General features: G+C 45.5%; 1 protein-coding gene across 1 annotated transcript; it reads right to left on the reverse strand.

Moving 5' to 3' along the window:
• Positions 1 to 1,486: 1,486 nt before the first annotated feature.
• On the reverse strand, positions 1,487 to 10,295 carry SAMM50 (SAMM50 sorting and assembly machinery component). The gene is made up of 15 exons (XM_069952456.1): positions 10,156 to 10,295; positions 9,313 to 9,423; positions 8,642 to 8,743; positions 8,352 to 8,439; positions 7,515 to 7,621; positions 7,127 to 7,257; positions 6,959 to 7,046; positions 5,801 to 5,929; positions 5,550 to 5,621; positions 4,696 to 4,782; positions 4,328 to 4,398; positions 4,171 to 4,238; positions 3,650 to 3,796; positions 2,165 to 2,306; positions 1,487 to 1,673 (listed from the first exon to the last, which is right to left on the reverse strand). Exons 1-15 carry the CDS (start codon positions 10,174 to 10,176, stop codon positions 1,628 to 1,630), a joined length of 1,410 nt encoding a protein of 469 aa, XP_069808557.1. The 5' UTR covers positions 10,177 to 10,295; the 3' UTR covers positions 1,487 to 1,627.
• Between the last annotated feature and the right edge of the window lie 1,970 nt (positions 10,296 to 12,265).

Below are 12,265 nucleotides of genomic sequence, written 5' to 3' on the forward strand. Positions count from 1 at the left end.
ATAGGGGGAGATTTATCAAACTTTGTCTAATGTGAAACTGGCTCAGTTGCCCCTAGCAACCAATCAGATTCCACTTTTCATTCCTCACATACTCTATGGAAAATGAGAGGTGGAATCTGATTGGTTGCTAGGGGCAACTGAGCCAGTTTCACTTTACACCATGTTTGATAAATCTCCCCCATATACAGTATATAGTATAAATTTTAATTATCTGATTTTAGTTACTTGATATTACAAATAATTTTTACTTGTGCAGGAAAATAAATAAAAAAAAACAAAACCCAAGTTATTTCTGTGATTTCTAATGGGGCATGAGTGGGGGGGTCCGAGCACTGATAACAGAGGAAAGCCGTCCCCTGCAGGAGTAGAGGGCACCATTCGTTCTTTATGGGGGCACTGGCCGTGCTAGCATTGTGTCCTTCCTTCAAAGAAAAAGTTTACCCCATTCTCATGATAGGTGGAGGATCGCAGTGATTGCACCCCCACTTGTAGATAGGGGGCATGACTTTTTCCAGGTGGAACAGTCAACCGTGCCCACCCACCCCCTCTCAGTTCCACCATGTTATTTCCAATGTATATACCAGACTACATTATCATGCCCCCCTGTATATAAAAGAAGAGCCCGTGGAGCCTCATCAAAGAAAAGCAGGACTAGCCAGATATCCCTCTGGGAAGGACCCAGCCAAGGGGTGGCTCCTGTAAGGAAACCACCATATTAAGTGGCCCTATAAGTCAATGTAATGACAAGGGAAAAACCAAGGCCACAGACAGCTGTTTCAGGGTGTTGCCCTTCATCAGTGAGGAGCAGGATTCTGGCTAGGTGGGAGCAATGCCTAGTAGACCACAAGAGAAACAGATCACTGATCTCAGGGAGACCAGCCAAAGATAACACTACCGGCTGCTAGTGAAAGTGCTCAATGCAGTGAAATCCTAGGTGCATTGCTCCCTAGCCAGCAGTGTTATCGTTTGGCTGGTCTCCCTGAGATCAGTGATCTGTTTCTCTTATGGCTCTACTAGGCATTGCTCCCACCTAGCCAGAATCCTTCTCCACACTGATGAGGGGCAACACCCCGAAACAGCTGTCTGTGGATAGTAACCTGGCCTTGGTTTTTCCCTTGTCATTACATTGACTCATAGGGCCACTTAATATAGTGGTTTCCTTACAGGAGCTGCCCCTTGGCTGGGTCCTTCCCAGAGGGATATCTGGCTAGTCCTGTGTTTGGAGACTCTTCGATGAGCCTCCACGGGCTCTTCTTTTGCATATTCATGTTTCCCAGGGGGCAATGCACCTAGGATTTCACTGCATTGAGCGCTTTCACTAGCAGCCGGCAGTTTTATCGTTTGGCTGGTCTCCCTGAGATCAGCGATCTGTTTCCCCCGTATATAACACATAATCCCCTACTGTATACCACTCATATCCCTTATGTTTCTTACATCTGACACAAACCTTATTGATATGTTGTTTCTGAACAATAAATCCATCCGATACGGTCGATTTTTATTTTTTTTTAGTACGACTGTCAGAAATAAACCTGTGTGTAAAATATATAGTGGATACATGAACGTTCTGGAAAACAAATAATGAGAGGATTGTATTCTGCGTTATTGTCTGTCTGACGTCCGAGAGTTACAGGAAGCGTATTCCAGCCCCGAACTGCACGCCGTCACATATCCTGGAAGATAGAACACACATATAACAGTGCCGGACTATTATAAGAGGAGCGGCTGGTGTCGGACAGATCTATTTATGGAACTGGATGGTTGGTCGTGATCATAGGGAGAAGAGAGTCATCTGGACTTACTGCTAAAGCTTTGGCTGTCCAGGCTTGATGGGAGTTGTAGTTTTGCAACAGCTGGAGAGCCAAGGTTCCCTACCCCTGTTATAGGCAGACGTGGCTGATAACAGGGTGCAGTGGATTGTATTCATCTATGCTTAATGGGATTATCCAGGCTTAGAAAAACATGGCTGCTTTCGTTCAGAAACAGCACCTCTCCTGTCCTCAGTTTGGGAGTAGTGTTGCAGCTCAATTCCAATGAAGTGAATGGAGCTGAATCGTAATACCACACACAGCCTGAGGACAGGGGTGGCGCTGTTTATATAAGAAAGTAGCTGTAGCTTTTCTTATTCCTAGATAATTGTAAGGATTAAGGATTTCCTACGTACCTGTCTCCGCTCTGGACACCCATGGGGATGCAGTAATTTAATTCCAGTCTGGCGATGTTTCCAAGTCGCAGCACGATGCCCGCACCGTAAGACCAGCGGATACACTCTGCCAGCCTGCGAATGTGAGCGTGTGGGCCTTCACCTAGGTGTCAGGAAACAAATGACAACGTGAGGCTATGTTCACACTACGTAAGAGATGGGCCGTTCCGTGACCCCGGCCGGGTCACGGAACGGCTGGTCTCTGCACGGATGATCTTTCCGGCCGCGGAGCTCTGATGCGGGCGCATCAGCGCGCGCCCGCATCAGAGCTTCCCATAGCCCACAGTGAAGCAAGCGGCCGGAGCGGCTCGCTTCACTCTGTGAACTGACAGGTCTTTCTGCGGCCGGAATTCACTGAATTCCGGCCGCAGAAAATTGACATGTCAGTTTTTTTCTGGCGCCGCATGGGATCCCGGCCGGAGCGTATACGATGTGTGTACGCTCCGGCCGGGATCCCATTCAAAATAAGGCTATGTTTCACCCCTCAAAACTACGGCCGTAATTCTGCGGCGAGAACTACGGCCGTAGTTTTACGTGTGAACATAGCCTAAAGGTGCAAACATAACTTTTGATATGTTTCTCCACATGCTGAGACAAACAATTCCTTCCATACTTGTAGTTATCTATTCAGTTTCCTTCCATCAGTTCTGAGTTGCTGCTTTCTGCTGATGACAAAAAAAAACAAAAAAAAACAAAAAACACAACTATGTGTGAGCCTATCTCCCTCCTCAGATGGCTGATGTAAACATTTCCCTGGCAGGCTGTATCTGCAACATTCTTTGTAATGCTGGGAGGTCAAGTTAATGAAGTCACTGTGATTAAAAAGGGGTTATCCAGCGCTACAAAAACATGACCACTTTCTTCCAGAGACAGCAACGCTGCTCAGTTCCATTGAAGTGAATGGAGCTTAATTGCAAACCGCACCTGAACTGGAGACTAGAGTCGTGTTGTCTCTGAAAGAAAGTAGCCATGTTTTTCTAGCACTAGATAACCCCTTTAAACCTCCCAGCATTACAAAGAAGCTAAAATGTTGCAGACACAGCCTGCCAGGGACTTGTACACATAAGCCGTCTCAGAAGGGAGGGGGAGGCAGAGAGAAAAGCTCACACACAGGTTTCTGTGTCTTCAGCAGAAAGCAGCAGCTGAGAACTGGGGGAAGGAGACTGAATAGATAATAACAAGTATGGAAGGAATTGTTAGTCTCACCATGGGCAGCAACATATCAACTTATGTTTGAGTGGAATACCCCTTTAAGCCCTAATAATAACGTATTCAGAAATCGTTATGAGAGTATGCAACACGTCGCCCAAGTTCACGGACGTATCCAAACTTTGGTATCACAGGAGAGTAATATGGCTGCACCCATAAGTCTTTGTTGCGGACATGTGGACGTGATACAGGGATGCAAGTATATTACACTTATACTGTAGCCTATATTCTATATACCGTAGTTCAGGTTGCAGAGGTTTCCGGCGTTAAGGAAGAAATGTGTCCTGAAGAGGTCACCGAAACCGCCACGTCCGGGACGGAAGGGGAGTGGGGTGTAGAGATGTATACCGCCGGCCCAGTAAGCTTCACCACCAAGGTAGTCACCTGTAAGGACAACATAGACCCCATACTGTAATTATTAGAGAGAACATTGAGTGCACTGGGGGAGATTCATCAAACATGGTGTAAAGTGAAACTGGCTCAGTTGCCCCTAGCAACCAATCAGATTCCACCTTTCATTTTCCAAAGAGTCTGAGGAATGAAAGGTGGAATCTGATTGGTTGCTAGGGGAAACTAAGCCAGTTCTACTTTACACCATGTTTGATAAATCTCCCCCACTGTGTGTATATGAGAACATCCCTTTAATAGATGCCCCTATGTCAACACTTCCTGGTTTGTAGTTATAGACATTGACAAGATCTTCTGATTCAGATACAAGCAATTCCCATAGATAAGGTGGTAAGATGTCCGCTACAGACCTTCGCTCTGGGGTCCGATGCTGTACATACTGAACCCCCGCACACTCGTCGGTCCTCCCAGATAGAATCTACAAAATGATCACAAAATGTGATGCCAAAACATATTACTATATATACTGATACTATATATACACAACACACGCCATGTGCTACTTACCGATCTGCAATACTGGAGGGTCTATCTCCAAGAGGGACCAGCATCCCACCCCAGAGAGAGGTGGACAGCACCTAGGGGGAGCCACTTGTTAGTATTATGTAGTGGACACATTCTACAGTAGGGAACCTTGGCTCTGCAGCTCTTGCAAAACTACAACTCCCATCATGCCTGGACAGCTTTGGCTGTCCAGGCATGATGGGAGTTGTAGTTTTGCAAGAGCTGGAGAGCCAAGGTTTCCTACCCTTGCTCTAAAGTGTCCATCTCCTGCAGCAAGTAGTGGGAAGGGGAGAGAAGCACTTTGCCAAGCGCTTCTCCCAGGGACACTATGATGGCTGATGCAACAACAGCCACCTATATTCTCATCTTACCGAGTCCCAGGCTAGCCTCTTGTTAATTTGCAGCTCAAAATCTTCCTTTAGGAAGCTGACGTCTCCTCCGGTGTATCCCGCCAGCTCCTGTGAAGCACAAATAGGAATGGTCAGGTGACATACACCTTAAAGGGAAAGTGTCACCTAATTTCTTTCACTAATTACAGTCAGATACTAAAACATCTTCTTTTATTCTGTTTCTATTTTCTGACTGTAATTTTTTTATTTCACCATTTGTACATTGTTATGGGGGCAGCCATATTGCCTGGGCTGTTCTTAACAGCATTTAGTGAGATGCTTTACAGCAAGACTCATGGCCATAGATGACAATAGACAGTCTGTCCCCTGCAGATGAATGTGAAACATTACTGAGCGCTCTCTGTGACCTGTGAAGAGGTCATTCTACAGGGAGCTGCTATTGTCTCCTCTATCTACTGGTGTCACATGATGCTGCAATGCTGTACAGATCACTTTACAGCAGCCTCCTCTTATCACCGCAGACACAACAGGAAGTCTCAGCTTAGTTTTAGCCCAAGTTTTGAAAATGAGAACTGTAAGACTTCCAGATTATTTTATAATATGGATGATAAAAATGTCACAAAAAAAAATTCTTAAAAAATATGTTTACCATAAAAACATTATTTAACCAATAAGTCATTTTTTGATGACACTTTCCCTTTAAGGGAATCTTATGCCTGTAAATTAAGTGCCAAAGCAGGGGGAGTGTTAGGCCTTGTGAGAAGGCCTACCCCCTGTGTTATACCCATTCACCACCATAGACAAGACGCCCCCTACAGTTAGGTGAGAGCATTACAACAGGATGTGCTGTTGGACTTGGTGGGCGGCAGGGTTACCTGGTTAATCTTCAGTAAGGCGCCTCTCTTTGGCAGGATTGTAGAGTTGCGGGAATCGATCATCATTGAATGCTGTGGATGAAAGTAGAGATGAGTGAACCTCCAGCACGCTCTGGTCCGGCTGAACCCCATAGTTCGGTATTTCATTACCGGTGGCTGAAGAAGTTGGATGCAGCCCTAGGAAGCCCTGGAAAACATGGATACAGTCTACGGCAACAGGGCTGCATCCGCTTGATGCAAATCTGACTTACAGAGAGAGAAGACTTTAGAGAGTGTCCGCTCTCCTCCCGGATGGCGAATGAGGCCGTCCTTGCTAAGCAGCCCAGTTCTCTCCAGACTCCTTCCCACTTCAAGGTGTGGCTGGTCTTCCATATCGGGAACTGTAAGTAAAAGCAAGAACCAAACATAAAGCCTTTAAAGCGATGTATTAGGGTTAAAGTGTCTGTCATTTACATTTTTTTTGCAGAAATCAATAGTCCAGGTGATTTTAAGAAACGTTGTAATTGGGTTTATTAGCCGAAAAATGCATTTTTATCATGAAAAAGCAGTTTGAAGCTCTCCCCCGTCTTCATTGTTCTCTATGGAGAGGGGAGGGGTGGAGGGAGATGAGGCACCAAAACAGGACAACAAGGAGTTAATTTACAGCGAATTTACAGCGACATCACCGGCTATCTCCTCTGAAGTCAGCACTGACCTCTCTGACCTCTGAATACCGGCTTTCACACAGCTCCCACAGTGTAATCCTTTGTTCTCTGCTGGTGACTAATCTCCCTCCTCCCCCCTCCCCTCTCCATAGATTACACAGGGCTCGACTGATGTAAAAGAGTTGAGATTTCCTGATAATGAGCAGTGAATGAGAGAGGAAGGGGGGGGGGGGGGGGGGGCTGGGGAAAGTCTTTTTGAATGCAGATAATGGCAGATTTGCCTAATAAACCGAATTACAAAGTTTCTTAAAATCGCCTGGACTATTTTCTGCAAAAAAAAAAAAAAAAAAAATACAACAGTGACACTTTAAAGTAACATGGCTGATTCTTTCATCCTGTCCATGGGTTATATCTGGTATTAACGCTCTATCGAGCTGTAATACCACATGAAACCTGTGGACAGGGGTGGGGTGCTGGAGCAGCCTTGATTTTCTAATCTTTCCATAGGGGTTAATTATCCAGGATTAGAGAAAATACAGCTAATTTCTTGCAAAAACAGCGCCACCCCTGTCCTCAGGTTGTGTGTGGTATTACAATACAGCTGCATTCACGTCAATTGAGCCTAGCTGCAATACCACACTCAACCTGAGGACAAGAGTGGTGCTGTTTCTGGAAGAAAGCATCCTTGTTTTTATAACCCCTTTAATTGCTTAGATTATGTCTACAGAGGGGTTATCCACCCCCCCTCTCGGTAGTGTTCCTTACGTTGATCTCAGCAGATACCCCGCGGTCGGTCTCTCGCAGCGAGCTCCAGGGGAATTGTCCGGTCACTTTATAAATGTTGAAGCAGAAGCTGCACAGAGAGAAAGATTCATGAGACGCCGAGCAAAGAACAAAGGCGTCAAAGCTGCGGAGGGTGACGCGGGTTCTTACTTCCTCTCAAAGTTCCCGACTTGAGGCTTAAAGAAGGAGAGGCCGTAAGACGTCTCCTTGGTTCCGTACGAGAACTGGAAAGTCATTTTCTCAGCGCGGCCAAACAGGTTTGGTAGTTTGACTCCAAGAACCTTAGAGGGGAAAAAAAAAAAAGTAAGGTGTCCAGGTAAAACAGCGCCACCCCTGTCCTCAGGCTGTGTGTGGTATTACAATTCAGTTCTATTCGCTTCAATGGAACTGAGCTGCAATACCGCACTCAACCTGAGGACAAGAGGGGGCGCTGTTTCTGTAAGGAAGCGGCCATGTTTTTCTACGCCTGGCTAACCCTGAGCTATAGTGAGCTCCTATTCCCACCAGCAGTTACTTACAGTACGGGAACACATCATACCATGCTGCCTTCGTTGTTGCCGACCATGGTGTTATAACTTCCGGTTAACCTTCTTAACTCTGTGACCTCAAAGGTGACGTCCAGGCCATTGGGGAGGGCATCCTCATCTAGAGGCGTGAAGGTAAATGCAGTGGTATTATGAACAGTCATAAATTATAGAGGCCTTTAACCCCTTTGTGTCCTGTGATGTATTAATATAGATGAAGCCTGTGTTAAAGGGGAACTCTGACATTTGTGTTCTGGTGTCAGAAAGTTATATACATTTTTAATTTGCTTCCATTTAAAAATCTTCAGTTTTCCAGTACTTATCAGCTGCTGTGTGTCCTGCAGGAAGGGTTGTATTCTTTCCAGTCTGACACAGTTCTCTCTGCTGCCACCTGCTGTCCGTGTCAGGAACTGTCCAGAGTAGTAGCAAATCCTCATAGAAAACCTCTCCTGCTCTGGACAGTTCCTGACATGCACAGAGAGAAATGTGTCAGACTGGAAAGAACACACCCCTTTCTGCAGGACATACAGCGGCTGATAAGTTCTGGAACACTGTAGATTTTTTAATCTCAAGTGCACCATTGGCAACACATGGTATCTGTATATTAAAGCTCACACTCTGCTGTGACAGCCAGGATCAGACATAGATGCATCAATACTGACCATGGCTGGGGGCTGAATACATCCGGTCTATTTTGTAGGATGATCTTGGTTGATGCTTGAAGAGATGTACTAGAACCCCCATGTAACATGGACGAGCCCATCACCCACAGAGGACAGGTCACCCGCAGAGGACAGGTCACCCGCAGAGGACAGGTCACCCGCAGAGGACAGGTTACCCTGTGTTCTCACCTTGACATGTATCAACTAAGACCTCCACCTGTCGGAAAATTCCCAGACGCAGAAGCTTTTCTCTGGCCTCGTGGGCCTTCCTCATCACCTGCAATGGGGCAATATGATGACTGGGTCAGGATCAAGGTGGAAGGGCATCTCCCCGACCATCAGGGATGAGCAACCTGCGGCCCTGTAGTTGTTGCAAAACTACAATTCCCATCATGCCTGGACAGCCTTTGGCTGTCCAGGCATGATGGGAATTGTGGTTTTGCAACAGATAGAAGGTTCCCCCCCCCCCCCCGACTTACATCAATAAGATTCTTCGCCTTGAAGACTTCACCGATTTCATACATGACAAGATCGTCCTTTGTCCTGCCCAGTCCTTCAAAGTGAACGCGCTGAACCACAACCTAAAAAAACAGGAAAATGATCAGACAGGTCATATATCAGCTACAACCGTTCAATACTAATCAAATGAGTTGGCCATTGACTTGTTTAGTCTGATTTCTGGTATGACCGAAGTCCTAGGAGACCTCAGAGTCTTGTAAGAAATTGGAAATCTTTTTAGGCCCCTCAGACTTCACCCAAAAATGTTTTCTTTCAAATCAACTGGTGCCAGAAATTTGTAAAAAAAAAAAAATTCAAGCTTCAAGTACTTATCAGCTGCTGTATGTCCTGTAGAAGTGTTGTATTCTTTCCAACCTGGAGAGCAGGAGAGGTTTTCTATAGGAATTTGCTACTGCTCTGGACAGTTCCTGACATGTACAGAGGTGGCAGCAGAGAGCACTGTGTCAGACTGGAAAGAATACACCACTTCCTGCAGGACATACAGCAGCTGATAAGTACTGGAAGAGTTGAGATTTATTTTTTTTTAAATAAAAGTAAATCACTAATCTGGTATTTTCAGACACCAGCTGATTTGAGAAAAATTTTTATTTAGCTGGAGTTCCCCTTTAAGAGATGAGGTCCAGACACTTACATCTTTGTTTTCTAAGATCTCTTGCCTCTTCTGCGGCTCCACTTCCACCAGATCGCCGTCTTCAGTTCCTGATCCGAAATCCGGCCCGTCCATAGGGAGAGGATCCAGACTCTGCAGAAGAAGAGATGGCGTCATGTTAGACGCCATAAAATACATGAAATATCTCATACTTAAAGGGCATATACATCCATATATATGATCGACACTGGAATTCCAAAAGGAAAAGGCGAAGAATTATGGAGATCACAGGATGGATAAACATAATTTGCAGATCTTAGTCTTGTCTCCATGGTAACAGACTACAAACAACCCCTGTGTTGTCAGACCCTGCAATCACTCACCTTATGGGCACTAGGATAAGGTGACTGTGGGATCTGACTACACAGGGCTCGTTTGTAGTCTGTTACCATGGAGACACACAAGTCCACACAGGAGCTGTACACACAAAGTTGATTTTTTTCTAATGGAAACTGTTTAAGTTATTTCGTTATTTTTTAAATACAGTGGTCTCCAACCTGTGGCGCTTCAGCTGGTGCAAAACTACAACTCCCAGCATGCCCTGACAGCCGAAGGCTGTCAGGGCATGCTGGGAGTTGTAGTTTTGCAACAGCAAGTGAGCGGCCATGTTGGTTCACCCAAAAACAAATAAGTCTGATATACTGCCCCCCTATACATCCTCTGTATACAGCACTGCCCCTTCTATATACCATCCCGATGCCAGGTAAGCATGTCATACACTATCCATACACATGTATACAGCATATCCACCTCCGGCGCCCACACCCCCGCCAGCACTACTTCTTCACCCCTTCCTGAAGGTGACCCGACCCCTTCAGGCCTCACCCGGGCGTGCACCGTCCCCATCTCTCCTCTCTGTGTCTTCCCCCCGCTTTCAGCCGCTGCGATGACCCCGGACGAGAGCTGTCAACCAATCCTGGAGGCCGCCATGACACTCCGGAAAAACTCCGCCCTCCCCGGCGCCTGATTGGCTGAAGCGACACGTGACACGTCAAAAGCGCCAGAAGGGGAAAAGTGGCCCCGCGCTGCTCGCCGTAGAACGGTCTTGCGGTTACCATGACGACAAGCTTGTTGTCGTATTTTGAATAGAATCTGTTGATTTTTTTTTTTTTTAGTTCAAAATTGAGAAGCTAAAATGTTAAATAAATAGTATTTCAAGCAGCCTTTTTAAAGTCACGTGATCTGACTGTTAATACTGGTCAGAGTATACTGCGCCTTAAAGTGGACCAATTGTATTGGTCCTGAGTGGTTTTGCTGCCATATATGTCCGCTTAGCTTATATACTTTAATTCTAAAGTTAATAAAAAAACAATATTACAACTCTTAAAAAAAAAATAAAAAAAATTTATGGTCAGAACCTATTGGACGGTATTAAAAAGGGCAATTATAGCTGGCCTGGTACTTTATTATGGGGGTTCCTATGGCTCATACACCTTGTTACGAGGACACCTATAGCTGTTCTGCACTAGTATGGTGGCATATGTTACTTAGGGCCCTATTCCACCGGACGATTAGCGTTCAGATTATCGTTAAATCGTTCGAATCTAAACGATAATCGTTCGGTTGAAATACAGTTAACGATTAACAACCGAACGAGAAAAACGTTCGCAAAACGTTTGCATATCGTTCGCATTGAATAAGACGTCGTTTGGCCGTTCGCAGTAGATACGAACGCAATAACGAAGAAAAAACGATCGCAAATTTGATCATAAGTAACGATTATCGTTCCATGGAAATGAGTGACTGTTTTCAGGTCTTTCGCAATAGCGGTCGTTTGAGATCGTTAATCGTTAACAATTATGCGAACGATAATCGTCCGGTGGAATAGGGCCCATACACACATATTTTTGGGGGGGTATATGTGGCTGGCAGACATCGTGGGAGCACAGGTGGATCATACACTGTAAGGGCCCTTGAACACTATGGAAATAACGTGGATACCCCCCCACTTGAAGTCGCCCCTTTCCAAGGGGCTCCATTCTATGGTCAGGCGGATTCCTTTGTCCGCCCAAAGAAATGACATGTCAATTCTTTGGACGGACGACTGTATTCGCCCGTGCATAGACTAGAGTCTATGGGACATATTTTGTGGTTTTTCTCAAGTTTGTTTCCATTTTATTTTATTGTTTCTCATGCCATACGTAGATATCGACACAGGGTGTCGCACGGTTTTTAAGTTGACAGTAAAACTGCTGGGACATTCGTACATACATCTCTCTTTATGGTTCGTTTGGGAGGAAAATGTAGAGAATGGCAGACTCATTGCAGATAATGCCAAATGTTTTTGCCGTGTATAATGTATTTTATGTACCAGAGATTTACTATGCTTCTACTTTGTGTATGCGGAAAAACAAAATCTTTTCTAGCAACATGTAACTGATGTTTTTTAAAGTATATGTATGTACTGCAATGAACGAGTTAATAAAAATCTGATTTAAAAAAAAAAAAAAGTATGGGACAGACGGAGAGTCAAGCTGGAGCGCACACGGAATCCGCGGCACGTTTTCCGTGCGACTTTCATAGTGTGCAAGGGCCCTAAGCGAATGTGCACACTAAGGTATTCTCGTGGATAACTTGCCACGGATTACGCCTCTCCGTCCGTCCGATATGACCATGTCCATTATTTGGGTGGACGACTTAATCCGCCTAAGCATATAATGGAGCCTATGGGACGGGCGGAGAGTGAAGGAGCATGCAGGGACGAGTGGCGTAATCCGTGGCAACTAATCCACGAGAACTCCTCAATGCGCAGATACCCTTAGAGTTCTGATGCATACAGTCATGGGACTATCAGGGGTGTAGCTATAGGTGCAGAAGGGCCAAGGCCCAGGAGCCTGAGAGGGGAGGTCTATAAAGTCTCTTTTTCCCAAATGAGAGGGCCGATAGTATTAGAGATGAGGACAACTCAAGCATGCTCAAATCCGATTGTTCAGCA

The sequence above is a fragment of the Dendropsophus ebraccatus genome, chromosome 1 (assembly GCF_027789765.1).
Source record: "Dendropsophus ebraccatus isolate aDenEbr1 chromosome 1, aDenEbr1.pat, whole genome shotgun sequence".
NCBI lineage: Eukaryota > Metazoa > Chordata > Amphibia > Anura > Hylidae > Dendropsophus > Dendropsophus ebraccatus.

Bases quoted from the DNA above. Each gene is read 5' to 3' on its own strand.
- SAMM50 (XM_069952456.1), bottom strand. From the start codon at position 10,176: ATGGGGACGGTGCACGCCCGG. The intron at 8,440-8,641 runs GTAAGTCGGGGG...GCCCCATTGCAG, and splicing joins AGGCGAAGAATCTTATTGAT to GTGATGAGGAAGGCCCACGA. The intron at 4,783-5,549 runs GTAACCCTGCCG...TGTGCTTCACAG, and splicing joins CCTTACTGAAGATTAACCAG to GAGCTGGCGGGATACACCGG.